The following is a 19,542-nucleotide window of genomic DNA, read 5'->3' as shown; positions in this document are numbered from 1 at the left end:
ACACTCGCTTCCCAAATCGATCTACCATCCTGGATTCCTTATCTGGAGGGTGGACCGAGAAACTCTCTTGAGCCAGTTCCCTCTTGGTGGCTTCTGCAACCACCATAGCATCCACAGGGTATCCTTTATACCATTCCTGTCTGTCAGAGGGTCGAGAGAGAGTTTTGTCCGGATGCTTAGGTATCGGCTCTATGGTGTCAGGCTTCTTCTATGCCCGCATGGTGATAAGATCCACTAAAGGATCCGCCGGCGAGGACACCCAGGAAGTAGATGGGCCTGTCCAAAAGCCTCCAAGGACACCGATTTATTTATAGAAGGTTTGGGAGCTGACCAACCTCCCCTCTGGTGGAGAATCTCCATGATGTCTCCAAAGGAGAAATCCTTGGGAGGTGACCTGGGGGAACCTTCTTCATCTAAATCAATGTCTTCGATAAGGGACTCAGGAGAGTCAAAGTGCCTCCTTTTGCATGTATGCTTACGATGCCCTTCCTCAGTGAGACTTTGAACAGGGCTCGTGAGCCATGGGGGGTTCCTCCAAGGGAACCGCCTGTGGCTCCTCTACCACGGGCTGTCCCTGACACAAGATATATATTTATATATATATATATATATATATATATATATACACACACACACACACAAAATCCTAGGACATTAACCTATTAATACACTGAGGTGTATAAAAATTTTCAGGAAAGCTTAGAGTGGTAAGAATAATGGAAGAGGGTCTAACTTGTGTAGTACAGGAGCAGAGCCAGTGATTAAAGAGATGGGTTTTTTATGATTTTTTAAACTGTGTGAAGGAAGTGATAGTAGGTATATGACTGGGTAGATTGTTCCAGATTTTAGTTACATAGTTCGAGAAGAGGGAGTCCCCTGCTGTATTATTACATTTAGTTACTGTGAGCATAAATTAGTTACAGGAGCAAAGAGTCCTGTTTTTGCTGTAGGGGAGAAGTAAGTTTTGTAATGTAAAATAAATCATACATTTTAACACGACTCTGGGACTATTTCCAGTTTTTTAAACATTTTGATATGTAATTTCTGAGTCTGACTACATGGGGTCTAGCATCTTGAAGTGATCCTGATACCGCTAGGTGTCCCACAATGCAGTATTTGTCTGTAAAAAATTACATCACGCAGGTCTCTTTCTTCCTAAAGCTCCTGTCAATGCATTGATTTTACATGCATACATTTCTCTTTCAGTCAGTTTTAAGTAACATTTATTGCCATTCAATCATTACTTAAAACACAAACAGTGCAAATGCCACAGAACAGACTTTCAAAGTGTTTTTTTTTTACTACTGCTTCTTTTTAGAATGGCTAAACTGCAGTCTTTTGTGAAGCCTGAATTGTACTATTTTGACTCCTCTCCCATCCCCCTTCACACCTAACTTCCCTAGCTGTCAAACTGCTAAGGGTAATTTGAGATGTTACCTGCTGTAATTGACAGCTCATAGCAGGAGACTTGAATCATGTGCTGTTTCCTTGTTCTAGCCTTTACTTTCTGTATGAGTAGGGGAAGGACCAGTGAGCTGTGACATTACAGCATGGGTGGGTTTTAGGATGGTTGTGGTGATGTCAATTTGGGGACATAATTGGCCAGAAAACTACCTATATTCATTGGCCTTGATGACATAAATGAACTGGAGACTGCAGCAAGCTTTTCCAGGGCAGGATAAAAGTTTTTTGAAAGTGAAACCACCACAATACAGTAAGGTACTGTTCTAGTGGACAGAAACAGTTGATTTAAAATATTTTAAATGCTGTAATGTTGCTTATTCATGGCAGGGACTATAAATAGGGAGAAAAAGGGCAGATAAATTGAGCATTTAATAACAAAATCCCGTTGTTCTTTAAGTTAGTTGATGGCATTTTTGCTCCTTTAATTAATCAGGTTTCTATGACAACTTTTATGTCTGATTTATTTCCATTTTAATATGCATTTGTATTTATACAATTACTTTATTGTTTATTCTGTAACTTGCCTCTACCAGAGTCTTTCTACCATACTGGTGAGTGTGTGCATGCATATGTTTAATTTAACTCACTGATTACGGTATCTGTTTTCTGTTGGTATGAGGACTGCTGTTTGCTTCATGTTATACACTTCCAATCCCTTCCAATTTATGTTTGGGGGTTTATGTTTTTACTTTCAAGAAGAGTTTTTTCTACCTTTTTGATCTTTTACGCTACATCATGTAATATACTTAAATTTCAGTTTTGGTGCTTTTATTACTGTAAAGGATGTTTATTTTGTTTCAGATGCCTGATTTCTGCTTTGTTCTACTTTTTATTATTGCTTTTTATGCAACGTATTTGAGTTGGAGGCGTACACTTATGGGGCATGGTGTAATTTTTTGTGCTGATTTGTTTTTTGTCTTTTGGAGTATTTCTGTTTGATAATTTTCCCTACTAAGTACTTTTCAAGATGGAGCAGTTTATTGAATATTAAGTCTGTGAGGGAGTAGAAATCTGTGTCTGATTGTGAGACCTGGCTGACCTGCACTAGCTTTTGCTTATGCATGGAATAGATTTGATGCACAAGCAGAAATACCCAGCAAGTGGAGTGGCTAGTCTTCCTTGCCTATTAATTTTCACTGTCCATTTTATATATGTGTGCGTGCGTACACAGACACACACACACACACACACACACACACACACACACAGTCTATATATAGACATTCATATATAAATAAGTATGTATGTACATATGGAATTATGACATTACACAGAAAATGCAAAACCGTGAAATCCAAAAGATTGAAATTCTTCACACTGAAAATCTAAAAATGACAAAAAAAACGTCTGCAGGGAAGAAATCCACCCTGTCCCCCCACACCCCTGCTACTTATATAATGACTCTGACATTGCCCAATCCTCACACATATGCAATCTCACACACACAGAAAAGCTGTCAATGTGAAATCAGTTCACATTTGTTGAAATGAACCACATTTTCTGAAGATAAACAAAATAAATTCCAATGAAATCATAGTGGCCCATATATACATACATGTGTGCGTGTGTGTTTACATGTGCGCATACATGTTATATGCTCAAACATACATATCCATGTGATTGGGTTATTTTGAAATACTGTTTATACTGCTTGATTCATGCAGAGCTGCCATTTGCTACTATATGCATCACAGATTTTGATGAGTCAAGATGCATTTTTTCCACTTGTCTGTCCTTTTGTATTTTAGCTATTTTTTTATAAAAAGTTAAGTAAACGTTTTATTAAACTACAGCCCAAATAAATTTAGTATTTCCTACCAAGACATTGCCTTGGGATAACATGAGGTGTGTCCATAGACTTTAATAGGTCATGTTTTCTCATGCGCCCACTAAAGTTTATGGACGCAACATTTGTTTTTCCAACACTAACGCCACTAACGTTAAAAGTTTACTGTTTTTCCTCAGTACCATCAGTATATGGAAAATGTTTTTTTAAGCAGTTTTTTTATTTTACATGTTAAAATTAGATTGTGCTTGTCAGGTGTATATGTCTTTTTCTCATCTTTGTATGAAATCGGAAGTGTACATGATTTCTTTCTATAAACAAACAGCTTATGTTCCTAGTGGTCTAGTCAAACAAATCAAACCATCAATATATACTTGATATGCTTTGTTTTTGTGCTAGGTGAAATCTTGTCTTTTACCTGCCAGTGAGTATGTCAGCAACTTAAGTCACAAATGCAAGCAAATCATAGCACACTGCTTAATGGAAATATGCTTTTCATATAATGGCACATTTGGATTGTAAAACACCATAGTTATTACTACTGTATATCTCTGACCATTGTCATCTATGTTGCAGAGCTTTGGAAATTTGAAATGCAATGCCTAGACATTCTTAAAATAACAGAATAAATCTGCAGTTATTTACATAACATTCAAGAACAGCAATGTTTGCTACTTGTTTGCCAGGTTAGTTTTGTGCCAGATAACTGGTGTCACGTCTTTAATACAGAATGTATACAAAAAAAGTGTTTTTCACATGGAAATAGCAGAAGAAAATGCTTCCTTATGGGCAGAGGTGCTGTTCTTCAGTTTATGCACTGCATACACTGGTGCAAAGGTAACACTGAAAACACTGGAAAATCACTTTAAAATTACTACACAGTAAAACTGAATGTAACTCTAAAATACAATGATTTCTAGGTGCTCTTTTCCATTTTTTTCTTTATATACTAATTTTTGTATCCTGTATTTGCAAGGTAACATTTGATGTTTTGCACTGCATTGTATTTTTAACATCTTGTAAGCTTTGTTAGCTCTGGAGCTTTTCTAATCAGGCCTCTACTGAAAGGGGGCCTGTCATCCCCAGTCAGACTTTCTCAGTAAACAAATGCTAATTAACAAACAGACAACTTAGTGACTCATCATCTTCAATTTCGATAAAATGTTTCTTAAAGCTTTTGGCTTTAAAAAGGTGAAATTATGTTTAAATTATGGACAGTTTCTCTTTGTTATCTTTATTTGTGTGTTAAGTATTTGAGATTAGTTTTTTTGTGTTTATTTAAATATTATATATATAAAAAAACTTTTTTGGTTAACTTATCAACAATAATAACACATATGAGTAGATTGTTACTTTAGATTTTTTAGTGAACGCATAGGTATTTAGTTTGCGATGATTAATGTTAAACTAAGGGTTGCTTAGGCAAGTTTTATTCAGCTCTACTTGGTTTTAACTCTTTTGAAGATTTTAAATTAATGTATTCTTTTACTTTAAATTTTGAACTTCTTTTTACGTAATCAATTGACACGTAGATTATTCGATTTAAAAGCATTTGAACTTGGTTTTTGTTTGTCTGAAGAAGGAAAAGCACAGTCTGTTTCCGAAAGCGCTAATACTATTAAATAGTTCTATCTTACGTAGCTCCTGTTCGTCTAGGTTTTTTGGTTTGGTTGTGATATTTTGAGTCTTGAGAATCATGCTAAGTGTACTGTTGACTGTAATAAGAGAAGGCATACTGAGGACTATGCAGAGTTCTAGTAAGAAAAAAACAAAATGTGCTCTCAGGCAATGTGAGAAAAGTACAGTTGTGTACACTTACCATAAATGTAGATGTTCGAGTGCCAGTTGTGTACACCTACCATAAATGTAGATGTTCGAGTGCCAGCAGATTACTCAAATGTAATGACTGCAACAGTGAATACACTTGAACATCTACATTTATGGTAAGTGTACACAACTGTACAATGTTCTTCGTGTTTCACTGTTGCAGTCATTACATTTGGGTAGAATCCCAAAGCTAAGGTTGGGAGGATGGAATTATACAGCATTAGGAGCAGCTATAAGGCCCAGCAGGACAGCAGTGGCAAAGCCTACTCTGGATTTAGAGAAGAGAGGTAAATGGTAATGTTTGGTGAATGCATGAACTGAGCTCCAGGTAGCAGCTTCTAGAATGTCTCTGGTAGGAACCCCTCTGAGAAAGGCTGCAGAAGTACATGCAGCCCTGATGGAATGGGATCTGATCTCCTTGGGGACAAGTTTACCATGGTGCATGTAGCAGAAACAAATACAATGGTTTATCCATTTTGAAATAGTCTGCTTTGAAATAGCCTTTCCCTCTGTCCCTGCAGCAAATGCCACCAGTAGTTGCTCAGATTTTCTTAGAGATTTTGTCCTGTTTAAGTAGAATCTTAGTTGTCTGTGTACATCCAATGAATGCAGAATCCGCTCTCCCTTGTTCTGTGGATTTGGGAAAAAGGTTGGCGGATGAATGGTCTGATTAAGAGCCACACTAGATACCACTTTAGACATAAAGGACGGATTGGTCCTGACAGCCACCCTGTCAGGGTAAAAGATAATAACAGGCTCCACTGCCATGAGAGCCTGTAGTTCTGAAATCCTTCTAGCTGAAATAACTGCTAAGAGAAAAGCTGTCTTCCAAGAGAGAAATTTTATGTCTGCAGTAGCAGCTGGTTCAAAAGGAGGTAGGGTGAGTTTTTCCAATACAAAATTGAGGTCCCATGCAGGAGTTGGTGCTCTCCTGGGAGGTCTCAAATTTTTGGCCCCTCTGAGGTACTGCTTTAGCAGTGGATGAGAAAAGAGAGGAGGCTCTGTGTTGTAATGAGCCGAAATGGCAGAAGCATGGATTTTATGAAAGAAAAAGATAGGCCCTTGTGAAGCACCTCAGTTAAATATTGCAGAATCTGAGGAATATTGAGCATTGCTGTGTTTATTCCTTGTGCTTGGTTCCAGGCACAGAATCTTTTCCATTTATTAGCATAAGATTTTCTAGTACTAGGCCTTCTAGCCTCCAAAATGACATCCATCACAGGTTTGCTGAGAGATGTAACTGGTGAAATTAGCTGATTAGCCATGCTGCAAGATTCAGAGTTTGGAGATGAGTGTGCAGAATTTGATAGTTCTGCTGAGACAGTAGATAAGGTGTGTAAGGCAGGTACCACGGAGGAAGGTGTGACATATTGCATAGGAGCGGGTACCAGTGTTGGCGAGGCCAGTCTGGAGCAATCAGGATCATTTTCGTTTTTTCCTGACTGTTAGTAAGACCTTGGAGAGTAGAGGCAGAGGGGGAACGGCATAGACTGATAGGTTTTTACAGCTGAAGGATAGAGCATCCACTTTCCAAGCTTTTTTGTGATGGACTCTTGTGCAGAATTTGTCCAACTGATAGTTTTGGGGTGAGGCAAAAAGATCTATGTCTGGGCTCCCCCATTTGTGTGTCAACATGCTGAAGATTTGTGGATCCCGTTTCCATTCGTGTGGGTCCATAAGATTTCTGCTTAGGTTGTCTGCCAGAGTATTTTGCTTTCCTGGCAGGAACTGAGATTGTAGATGTATTTGGTAAGTCAAGGCTGTGTTCCACAAAGCCATGGCTAGTCTGCAAAGGGGGTAGGAATGGGTACCCCCTGCTTGTTTATGTACCACATAACTGTGGTGTTGTCCGTCTGTTCTTATGGGAGAATTAATGGGACGTTTAAATGTGGTTCATGTTCACAATGTAAACACATTCTGGTTGGTAACCAGGTGGTTTTGAACCACAACACATACAAAATAAAAGGAAAATTCAACTGTGAATCTAAGGGTGTGATTTACGCTGCTTGTTGTAATTCATGTAACGTGTTTTACGCTGGGAAAACGGAGAGACGTTTTAGGCAGCGAATATATGAGCATCATTATGCAATAAAGAAGAAAGATTTTAACAATGCTTTAGCCAAACACTGCTCTGAATTTCCTGCACACACCTTTAGGTTCACAGTTTTACAACAGAGAATTGTGAACATTCAGGGGGGGTCCTTGGCAAATTTTGCTCGAAATAGATGAACTGAAGTGGCAAGTGCGAACGAGGGCTCATATGCCCCCACGGATTAATGACAGTATTTCCATTAAAAGTCTGTTGAAACTCCTAACTTTGAATAGTAAAAATTGAATACAAGGCAAATATACAAAGTTCTTGCATATGACAGTTTAACCAGGAATTAAAGGTTGGTTAGTGCAGCGTTTGTTTAATTAGGTACTTTTTAGTCCTTATATTCACACAAAGGAGAACCAGGGAAATTCATAAGTATTTTTATGAATTTGACTTATTTAGTATGAATTTGATTTAGTGTTTTAAGTAGAGTATGTTGTTATTAAATTTGTATAGTTCAGTTTTTAACATGTATACACATATAAGTGTGTTTTTACACATAAGATGAGATAGGAATATATATGGTTTTGTTCATCATTTCCTGTATTATAAGTTAATGAGTTATAACTTGTTATATAAAAGTAGGCTGCGATAATATGTTGTTATGGTTACTAACAACATTGCTTAATTGATTACATCACTGACTTGATTAGATAAAAGGCATTGGTTTACCATATTTTAACTGTTTGTCTGAAGAAGGCTAGGCACTGTCCTAGCTGAAAGTGTAATTTATAATAAATAGCACTAACTCTTTTTGGCCGACTTTTATTGCGTTCCGTTTCAGTTTAACAGTTAGATGTATTTGGTAAGTCAAGGCTGTGTTCCACAAAGCCATGGCTAGTCTGCAAAGGGGGTAGGAATGGGTACCCCCTGCTTGTTTATGTACCACATAACTGTGGTGTTGTCCATCTTTATCAGTAGTTGTTCAGGATGAAGAAATTCCTTAAAGGCTGTCAGAGCATTCTGTACAGTTAGCATCTCTTTCTGGTTGATATGTAGGTGCAATTGATTTGGGATCCATTCGGCCTGAATGCATCTCCCTGCCAGATGTGCCCCCTAAGCATAATCTGATGCATCTGTAGTCAAGGTTTGGGTGGCAGGGAGTGGAATGAATGACAGTCCCTTGTTTTGGTGACAGGCCTCTGCCCACCATAGGAACTCTTGCTACAGACAAGGAATGACAGGAATCATTGTTTCCAGGCTGTGACAATGTTGACTCCATAAACTTTTTAGGTACCACTGAAGTTTCCTCATATGCAGTCTTGCATATGGAATTAGTAGAATGCAGGAAGCCATGAACCCCAAGGCCTGCAGAATTTGTCTTGCAGATAGCTGGGTTTTTGTGGCCACTTGTTTGAAGTAAGTCATCAATTGAATTTGTTTTTCTGGCTTGAGGTAAGTCATCTGGGCAGTTGTATTCAAGCTTGCACCCAGGAATGAAATTTTTTGAGAGGGTACCAGTTGTGATTTATTTTTGTTTATGGTGTACCCTAGACAAGTTAGGAGCCTTTTTACAAACACCAGATGCTGTAGAAGAGTGTCCTTGTTTTCTGCCTGAATTAGGCAATCGTCCAGATAAGGATAAATTTGAATGTTTCTTTGTCTGCAAAATGCAATTACTGGTGCCAGGCACTTTGTGAAGACCCTGGGCGCAGTAGATAAGCCAAAGGGCAGTGCAGAGAACTGGTAATGCAAATAGCCTGCTTTGAAGCGGAGGTATCTTCTGCAAGATTCCCTGATTGGGATATGCAGGTAAGCCTCTTTTAGGTCTAGAGTTACCAACCAGGCATCCTTGCCTAGCATAGGCAGTAACTGTTGTAGAGTCAGCATCTTGAATTTTGGAATGTCCAGGAATGTATTTAGAATGGAGAAGTCCAGAACTGGACGCCATGATTTGTCTTTTCTGGATACTAGGAAAAGTCTTGAATAAAAACCTTGTCCCTTTTCCTTTTCTGGTAATGGTTGAATAGCCCCCATATTCATGAAGGACATAGCTTGTTTCTGGGCCTCTGCCCATTGATTTGGAGGCAGATCTGGCCATCCGTTTGGGATTGGCAACATGTGGAAATGAAATCTGTATCCCTGGGATACTATATTTAAGACCCACTTGTCGTGGGTAATTAGATGCCAATTTTGTGCATGAAGTGCCAGTTTTCCCCCCAAAGGGGCTGCCAAAAGATAAGTGCTTGGTGATGGCAGAGGAAAGTCATTGAGACTGTTTACCACAGGGAGGTGCCTTGTTACTTCCAGATTTGGAGGTGGAAGCACCCCATTGTTTTGTTCTGTAGGTTCCTTGTGACGGAAACCTGGAGCCTTTGAAGTGTCTGGGTTTGACCTGGGTGACTCTGGTGGGTACTGGAAAGGACCATTTCTTAGTAGGCCAGTGCCTGCTGAACCTGGGTAGCTGCACTTGTAGGAAATATTTTACAGTTTGCATAGATTTAGCTTTATCTTCCATCTTTTTCAAATCTTCTTCTGCCTCATTACCAAATAGACTGTCCTGTTGTAAAGGAGCATCCAACAATTTTGCTTTAACATGATCAGGCAGATTTTGCTCCTTGAGCCAAGCATGCCTTCTTATCACAGATCCAGTTACACTGGCCCTGCAAGAGGCCACCAAGGAATCAAAACCCCATTGCAAAGTATGCTTTCCAACTTGTTCAGCTGAATGCAATAAATCCTGTAACTCTATTTTCCACACACCAGAAATCAACATCATTTTCTGCTTAAGTAAGCCCATGACATGCTGCTGATATTTAAGCATATGAAATTGACAGTTTAAAGCCCTGATTGCCACGATTGCAGACGTGTAAACCTTCTTACCCCATCTATCCAGCACCCAGGAGTCTCTATCAGAAGGGGTAGGATTTTTAGCAGTAGAAGTCTTAATGCCGTTGGGACCCTGAGAAATGGTTTCAGGGTCAGCAGTAGGATTTTTAAAAAGGAATTTGTGGGAGTCAGGAACCCTGTGATATCTGTCTGGCTTACTAAGAGCCGGAGGCAAGGAATCAGGAGCCATGCTGGATTCTGAAAAAACATCATCAACAATGTCTAGAACAGGAGGTATAGCCAAAGGCCTATGCTGAGGAAGAAGGAGGAAATCCCTAAGCCTCTTTTTAGATTCTGAAAAATCCTGACTTTCCCAGTGAAAATGTTCCCTTAAAGTATGCAAAGTTTCTCCAAAAGAAAAATCCTCAGGAGGAGAAGCAGAAGGGATGGATTCTTCTGCATCAGTGTCCTCATAAAGTGGAATAGATGATTCCTGATCAGAAGAGGAATCAGAAGAAATGGAAACCTGATCTGATGATTCATAATCAGTGCCTTGCCTAGGCCTCTTAGGAGGGGGATGGGAACCCCTGATCAAGGTAATTAAATCCTCAGCCATTTTAATCATTTGTTTTTTAGGCATAGGAGCCTGTGCACGTGGTCCAAGCGTCGTTTTTTTAGACATAGAAGTTGATTTTGGCTTAGGTTTTGAAGATGGCGCTGGTTTAATATACAAATTCTTAGGCCTGAAAACACCCTCAGAAGCCGGTGCCTACTCAGCAGCTCCAGACCCATCTAAGGTAGAGACATCAGCGGGTTCAACACTTACAGTGTCTCACCGACTCCGAATGGGTCTCAGTAGAGGCCTGCGATTCAAAAGTAGTGGGCATCAGGGGCTGCGAAAGCACCTCACTGAGTACCGGCGACTGGCTTAGGATAAGCTTCATCGGTTTTGGACCTCGACGGACTGTCTCTGTCTTTTTCTTTGCGTTTTTTTTGTATTGCGGTAGTCGGATTGCTAACTGACGACATTTCTGGATAGTTAAATCTGGAGCCAAAATATTTAGATGCAAAAATATACCGATGCTTAATAGTGAGTTGATTAAATTTAGCACAAAACCGACAGTAAGGCACGTTGTGGTCAGGGCCTAGGCAAGGAATACAGTACAAATGAAAATCCTTATGAAGTATTTGCGTCCCACAAGTAAGACAATTATTAACTTTTACTGACATCGATAAGGAACAAGAAAAAGTTTCCCCAATGGGGTACTTAGCTTTAGGTTGAAGACTTCGGTTCTGAAACTCGAAAACAAAAATTTCAGGAGTCGGCTGACTGGCACTTGCAAACTGCTTCTGCTTCGGGCACTGCACGGCAAGAAAGACTGATGAAAATGGCATCGGCTGCATGTTTTATACCCCTGACGACCTGACGTCATGGAAGAAGGGACAGCAACCAACGCAGGACCCAAGACTTTGTTAATCAGGCTGACTGAGGGCAACCTGCCAGCAGATTACCCAAATGTAATGACTGCAACAGTGAAATACAGAGAACATCCAGGGGTGTTTGCTTCTCGTACAAAAGATGGAAAGCTGTTCAGAAGAAATGAGGCATAACATTGAAAATGATTATGTCTTACAGTTATCATGTTTAATATATACAGACTGTATGCAATGCCTTCAGGCACTCTAAACCATTTAACCAGGGAGAAAAGAAGTGTCCCAAGAGGCATTTATGGAGCAGAATGGAAAAAGGAGAGTTTTGATGAACTTTAAGGAAATATGTTATCAAAAGATGCTCCAAATAATTATCAGCAATAACGCAGAACAAAGAAATATCAAAATATTTGAAACATGGAAGAATGCTAAACAAGCCTGATAGACAGTGAAAAGTTGGGTTCCTATTAGATGACCGAGGACGCATTCTATTGAATGCGTGTTGGTCGAACTTAAAACAATGAAAAGGCAAAATAGCGAAGCGGCTTTTAAGCAAATTCTTTCCCAGGGAAAGAATTTGCTTGGCCGCTTCCCTTACTTTGCCGTTTTTGGCACTGTAGTGCGATTTCAGAGTTAGTATATTTAAGTAGGGGGGGTGTGGAGGGGGAAGCCCACCACTTTATATATTCTTTCAATTTCTTTTTTTTTTTTTTTTTTTTTTTTTTTGGAACAGCGATTTTTTTACCCTTGGAAAAAAATTGCTGTTCTGAGCTTTCGAGATTGTAAGCTTTTGCTTACATGGGGTCGATTATTCATCGTTCGCTTTTGTAAGCGTTCGATAATATAACACAACAGACCCGAAAAGTCCTAGACTTGAAGCAACCAAAAGGAGTAAAAAGAATGACTTGCCCTAAAATGTTTATATCTACTTTCACACTGCAATAACAAAATATGGCATCTATGTACTAACTGAAAATGCTGCCACTTAAAAGTTATGCTATTTGAATATAATGCTTGTTTAAAATATTTGTATAATGTAGTAAAGCATAGCTACAGATCAATATATACCAATCGTCTCAAAAACATGTGAAATCTTGCTGTGTCTGAAAAAAGGGTTATAACATATATGTTTATATTTTCAATTTATTTTTGTCTTTAACCTCAAAGTCCCATGTGTATCAAATAGTCTGTTTTCCTGTACACTCCTGCATAGTCGGGAAGTTACGCTGTCCTTGGTCCTAAATTAAACATATATGTTTATATTTCCATTTTCTTTTGTCTTTAACCTCAAACAGAGTCCCATGTATATCAAATGGTCTGTTTTCCAGTGCACTCCTGCATAGCTGGGAAGTAAAGCTGTCATTGGTCCTTAATTATGGGAATATCTCTCCTCTTTTCTTAAAGATTGCTCCTCTTACCCTTATTTCCAATCAGAACTAAATGCACATTACAAGACTCAAAGAAAATGCAACTCCTCTGTCTCTGATCTTATAACTTCACCTCTTTCTACCCTTTTTCCCTTTACATAGCTTGCTCTGACTCCACTTTTCAATGTTATTATTTCAACATGCCTACTACAATAGCCAATGGATCTGTAATGCATGCATACATTTTGCTTTGTCAGGCATTCTGTATACAATGGCATGTATATATTGTCTTTACAGTCCCAAGCCAACTCTGATATTCACTTTTTTATAATGCAAGCATATGCTGTCTTTGTCATTCATTCTGTACATAATGGCATGTACCTATTGCTTTACATTGGATCTGAGACTGAAATTGGTCCAACTGGATCAGTGCTCAATTCCAGTTAACATATTCCGAATAAATAAATACATTTGACAGCACAGACACTACTGTCTAGTTTCTTTATTAGGCTCTTCCTTATGGAAGGGTAGCTTCAGCAAAGTCGCCCTGCAGAGGTATACACCTGTACCTGCAGTATTAGCAAAAGCATCAGCTCTGTCAAAATTGTAGTAAGCTGCACAGAAGTGCATTCTACAAACTGCAGACTCTTTCTCCTAGAACCCAAACTCAAGAAGGGAGGAAAGTGTTTCCTTTGCCTAATTGACTATGGATGACTGAAATTTGGACAACTGAGTAACAAGTGAAAACTGGACTCAGAGCTCTAACATGGCACAATGATTAAATTCTGCTACCAACATTACCCAAGATGACCAAGGCTTCAGACTCCATACCAGGTTGTAAAATGGCAAATGCTGTGGTATCTGGCACTATCACTAGACAAAAGGAGCTCTTACAGGAGTCAATAAGAGAATGCCTGATCAAGATCTTGCTCTACAGTCAAGTTTATACAGACCACCCATTTCTTGGGGATTGCAGGAGACAAATTCAGGTGCTTCCAAGCTGAAATTATAACAGCCTAATGATTGCCTTCCTAGAGGAATGACCAGCACAAGGCTTCTCCTTTTCTTCTCCAGATTAAGATTTTGGGGGCACTAGGAATGTGAACCATATACCTGCATACAAAGGACATCATTAGCCTCAAGGTTTCTCCAAAGAAGGGATATTTGGAGAAGGTGGCTGTGGACTGGAGTGGGGACAATGTCTTTACTCATCTCAGAGATAATGCCCTTCTGGTTCTCAGTCTCCCTGTACAAACCTGAGTGGGAGAGAGTCACGTATCACCCAAAATTCCCACAGGAGATACATTTATGCATAGGCCTGATCAGGATTAAGGATACCATGATAACAACATGGATATGCTGTTCAAGGTCACAGCTGCAAGGAACAACATGGGGATATGACAGACTTGTAGTGGATTTGGTGATGGCACCAGGAACGGCACATTCCTGCAAAGTTGATTCTACTTCTCACCAAGCTTCATACTTCTGTCTGAAAGCAAGGCTCTGTGTTATGAGGTATGATGCAGAAACACCGAGAAGACTCCTTCAACCTGAGCCATCAGTCTCAGCTGAGCCCAAGACAGACCCCTATGGAAGATCCTTGGCCTTGAGTACCAAAGACCACTCTTGAAACACAGGCAAATTGTTACAAATATTCAGGCTGATCAGCTGGAGGAATAGGCTGTGTATACATCCTGATACACACACACCACACATACACAGACACATATAGATATGCACACGCACACACACACATCATCATCATCAAAAGCCAGCATTGTGCCTCTGATCTTATGCTGGAAGTGGAAGATGTGAGCTTGAGCCCTCACAGGTCAAGGACAAGCGCAACATTCATGGGGACCAAAACACCATCTCAGTATTGGATTTGCCTCTTTGAGGTTCACCTGATGATGAGTGCTTCTCTTTCATACACCTGGAAAGGATGCTAATGTGGGTTCATTTTTTTTTTGTTATATGGACACTAAGAAGATATGTCTTGTCTTTAGGCATCAAAGTGGAAAATTTTCACTGACATGAGCCAAGACAGACATACAAACTGTGCAAATGACAGAAAGAAAACCGGCAAGCCTAGGGGCTAGACAGACTTTTCTAATGTTACATGTGACGTCACAGCATGTACCAGCAAAGGCAAATGGATCCTTGAGTATTGGAGCTGCACTATATAACACATTTGTTCCATCCCAGACAATGTAGAAATCTGAGGGAGAAACTCTTGTCCTGCCTCGAGACCAGGAGGATGGCAGTAGTGGAAGGATCCACATGCTCGGGCTGAGCAAAAAGTCCCACTTGAACCCTTTGGTCTTTGCCAGAGCAACTTCAAAAGGCCAGAAGAAATGATGGTGAACCTCAAACTGAGAAGGAAGACACGACGGACCCAAATACAGAACCACAAAGAAAGTCCCTGATGTTCATGAGTTTCTATTTTGTTACTAAGCATATGTTCCAGAAGAACACTGAGAAGCTTAGCCCAATTTCTCAACTGTCCCAAAGTATTGTCTGGTTAAGTGACTTGTTCAAGGTAATACAGCAGGCAAATGAAGGCTGACAGAATTAAACCCTGTATCATAGGAAGCAGCTCATTAACAGTTCATAACAGCTCATAGCTTTAATCCTCTGCATTAACTGCCAGAAAAAAATATACCTCCATAGATGGGACTCAGACCCTTAATCCTCTGCTTAGAAGACCAATACCTTTATCCTTTAGACCACTAGAGCTTTAATTAATTGCCTCCAGCTGGGAAAAAAATCAAGGACCATCTGCAACAACAACAAATGCTCAACCATTCACCCAAACCCAAATGCAAATTAGTATTACACTGCCACTTAATAGTATGAAATGTGGCTGTACCACAACAGATGGAATTACCCTATCAGGCTGAGGAGTGCATTACTGGAAACTCTAGTTCTTATCCCACCCCTCTCTGGGCAGCTCATGAAAATATGGGTCATTCTAGAACTGAAGTTGCAGTTATCAAGACTGACACCTACTTGCAGCCCTGGATAAAATTAAGCATTATGGCTAGCTAATATATCTCCCAAACAGCCACAGCCCAGGCACAACTGTAAGACTGTTGGGTGTCTGCTGTTATCAACAGCACTGCAGTTTATATGTACTACACAGAATACTGCAGAAGTAATAAGGTACATCTGTCAGAAACAACGTCTGTTGCTGCACTGAGTAGACAAGGTGGTAAGCTCTTTAGGAAAATACTACAGCCTTTAGGAAAAAGTGCATCAGAGCTAGTCTTCATGGTTGGGAGTGGTATTCACTTCATGAAGAAATATACAGCAGGGGCTATATAAACAGAAACAGATAATAATACTGTTGCTGCTATCAGCTATAAGAGGAAATCAACTCTCTAATGTACTCACCCAGCACCCGACTGCTGTAGAAGTCCCAGAAGAGTTTTGGGTCATCTTCACTGCGGCCTCTGAGGTCAGCAAAGTATTCTGATCGAAAAGAAACATGAAGACATAAAAGTAACCATTTTAAAAAAGGGTAAATCTTTCTCAAGGAATATTTAATGCATCACTTTTCCTTATACTGTTATAGCAGGGATAAACTGAACAAACTTTATATTACTTTAATCAAAAATAAACTACATGGTCAAACTAAGTATTACATGACTGAACTATGAGTTTTATTACTTAGTTTGTATTTAGAAATCCCTCCAGAGTTGCAAATCATTTAATCTGCTCTCAGAAGCCTTTTTCTAAATCTTCCCTTCTATTCATGTCTCTGAATAATTCTGACAGTAAGCCGTATTCAATGACATGCAACTCTTAAGGTCAGGGTTTACCCATGCTTTCATGATCTGCTATTCACTGTGGGGATGGGGAACACAGGGTCTTATTTATAACTGTTCCACAACTTTATAGTAAATCATTTTACATGACAGTTATCCTGGGTCAACCATGAAACAAGTACTTTTTTGAGTGAGTCAAATCTCAAGGAATAAAGTAGTGCAAAAATAAATTATTTATTTCAGTGACAAAAAGAAAGGTTCAGCATGCTTTAAAATATAGAAGGGATCCTCGGAACACTTTGCTCTATTTAAAAAGGTAGGGTTCCTATGCATAGTTCAGTGGCATGCTCAAAGTTTTTGTAGTTTGTAATTTGTTATTTGTATTTGTATTTTATTCATGTCTTGGAGCTTATCTCCCCGGGCCTCTACTGAAAATGGATATATATCCAGTTAGACTAGCCCGGTCAACAAATGTAAAATAATAAATAAATAAGTTTCTATGCATTTGTACTGGCATGCTGATAGTTGTATGGCAGGGTTCCTATACTCTTGAATTGGCACATCCACAGTTCCCAGACATGGTTTCTACATCCCTGCACTGGAATGCTCCGAGTTCTACAACAAGGTTTCTACATCTCTGCACTGAGATGCTTAGAGATCTACAAGGTTCTTACGTTTCTGCACTGGGATGCAGAGTTCTACAAGGTTCCTATGTCTGCATTGGGATGCTCAGAGTGCTACAACAAGGTTCCTACATTTCTGCACTGAGATGCAGAGAGTTCTACAAGGTTCCTATGTCTGCACTGGGATGCTCAGAATGCTACAACAAGGTTCCTACATTTCTGCACTGAGATGCAGAGAGTTCTACAACAAGGTTCCTACATCTCTGCACTGGGATGCTCAGAGTTCTGCATCAAGGCTCCTACATCTCTGCACTGGGATGCTCAGAGTTCTACAAGGTTCCTGTTTCTGAACTGAGATGCTCAGAGTTCTACAACAAGGTTCCTACATCTCTGCACTGGGATGCTCAGAGTTCTACAACAAGGTTCCTATGTTTATACACTGCAGTTCTGAGGCACAGTAAAGTGAACTAAGGTATGTGTTCACTGACTGTACCACACACAACAGAGAGATAAGACACATCAAGAAAAACAGACTGGTACAACAACCAAATACTACATACTATCCAAATTAAAACAGTACTACCAAAATTCTGCAGTACTACACAAATTTGGTGAAAAAAATCAAAAAATGATTACCATATTCATTGGCCTGCAGTACAAAGTGATTTGCACAATGTGAACTAACTGAAGTGCAGGCTGCAGGCACTGCAGCTGTAAAAGGTAAACACAACTTACACATGTTAGGAAGACTTGCAGGACTGTGACAATGTGCCACTGCCTGTATGTTTGCAAACAATACCAGTCTGAGCAACAACTGCAGCATGTCACATAAAACAGAAAGTACAGTTGTGTACACTTACCGTAAATGTTGATGTTCGAGTATATTCACTGTTGCAGTCATCACACTTGGGTTACATGCCTGCAGGTAGCCCTCAGTTGGCCCGAATACCAGAGTCTTGGGATTTCTGCATTGGATGCTGTCACCTCATCCATGACGTTAGGTCTTCAGGGGTATAAAACATGCAGCCGACACCATTACATCAGTTTTTCTTGCCCCAGATGTCAGGAGCCCCCAAAATAGGAAGCAATCAAATGGTGTGGAACACCTCCAGTAAAAAGTAAATACCATTTCCATAAAATATGGGCAAAAAAGAGGACAGGTAGAAAGTATAGAAAGACAGGGGGCTGGAGGGAGGGTAACCAGGACTGCAACAGTGAATACACTTGAACATCTACATTTATGGTAAGTTTACACAACTGTACTATGTTCTTCATGTTTCACTGTTGCAGTCATCACACTTGAGTTGATTCCCAAAGCTGAGGAAGGGTGGAAGCAGTCAAGAAGTAGTAGGACTGGCTAGCAGGCCTTGTAAGACCGCTGTGGCAAATCCAGCTCTGGATTTAGAAAAGATAGGTAAGTGGTAATGCTTGGTGAAGGTGTGTACAGAACTCCAGGTTGCAGCTTCCAGGATGTCCCTGGTAGGGACTCCCCTGAGAAAAGCTGTAGAGGTTGAGGTAGTCCTAGTGGAATGAGGCCCGATCCCCTGTGAGGTAGGTTTTCCATGGTGTTTGTAGCAGAAATTGATGCAGTGTGCTATCCATTTAGAAATGGTTTGTTTCGAAATGGCCTTGCCCTCTGCCCCTGTAGCAAAGCTGACTAGCAGCTGGTCAGACTTTCTAAAAGGTTTAGTCCTGTCAGGGTAGAACCTGAGCTGTCTTTGCATGTCCAAGGAGTGCAGGATCCTTTCCTCTTTATACAAAGGATTAGGAAAAAAGGTTGGCAAATGGATGGATTGATTTAAAGCCACAGTGGGTACCACCTTGGGCATAAAAGATGGGTTAGTCGTGAGGAAAACCCTGTCCCCATGGAAGATAATGAAGGGTTCCACAGCCATAAGGGCCTGTAACTCAGACACTCTTCTTGCTGAAGTGATGGCTAGCAGTAAGGCTGTTTTCCAAGAGAGGGATTTTAACTCTGCTGTAGCAGCAGGCTCAAAAGGGGGGAAGCATGAGCTTCTCTAGTACAAAGTTAAGGTCCCATGCAGGAGGGGGAGCACTCCTTGGGGGTCTTATATTGTTAGCTCCTCTCAGGAACTGTTTGATCAGAGGGTAAGAGAAGAGGGGTGTCTCAGTATTATAAAGAGCTGAGATGGCAGAGGCATGAATCTTAATTGATGAGAAGGATAGGCCTTTGTGGAGCAGCTATGCCAGGTAATCTAGGATTTGAGGCAAGGAGGGCATAGCTGTGTCATTCCCTTGAGATTGGCTCCAAGAACAGTATCTATTCTACTTTTCTGAATAAGATTTCCTAGTACTGGGCCTCCTGGCCTCAAGGATAACATTCAGCACCTGTTTGCTGAGGGTTGCTGGAGATGTATTAAGGGAATAAGCCAGGCTGCCAGGTTCAGGGTTT

At 40.1% G+C, this 19,542-nt stretch overlaps 1 protein-coding gene across 7 annotated transcripts in view; it reads right to left on the bottom strand.

Moving 5' to 3' along the window:
• The window catches only part of BCORL1 (BCL6 corepressor like 1), a 1,083,397-nt gene that overhangs the window by 132,950 nt on the left and 930,905 nt on the right, over window positions 1–19,542 (bottom strand). For all 7 annotated transcript variants that reach the window (XM_044057522.1, XM_044057520.1, XM_044057526.1 and 4 more), the window contains one exon: window positions 16,133–16,210. In XM_044057522.1, coding sequence (XP_043913457.1) covers window positions 16,133–16,210 — 78 coding nt within the window. The remainder of the gene's footprint in view (window positions 1–16,132; window positions 16,211–19,542) is intronic.

This window comes from Protopterus annectens, chromosome 15.part0 (assembly GCF_019279795.1).
Source record: "Protopterus annectens isolate FY-2018-M chromosome 15.part0, PAN1.0, whole genome shotgun sequence".
Lineage (NCBI taxonomy): Eukaryota > Metazoa > Chordata > Ceratodontiformes > Protopteridae > Protopterus > Protopterus annectens.
The sequence above is the reverse complement of the archived record's forward strand: the minus strand, read 5'-3'. Positions and strand labels throughout refer to the sequence as shown.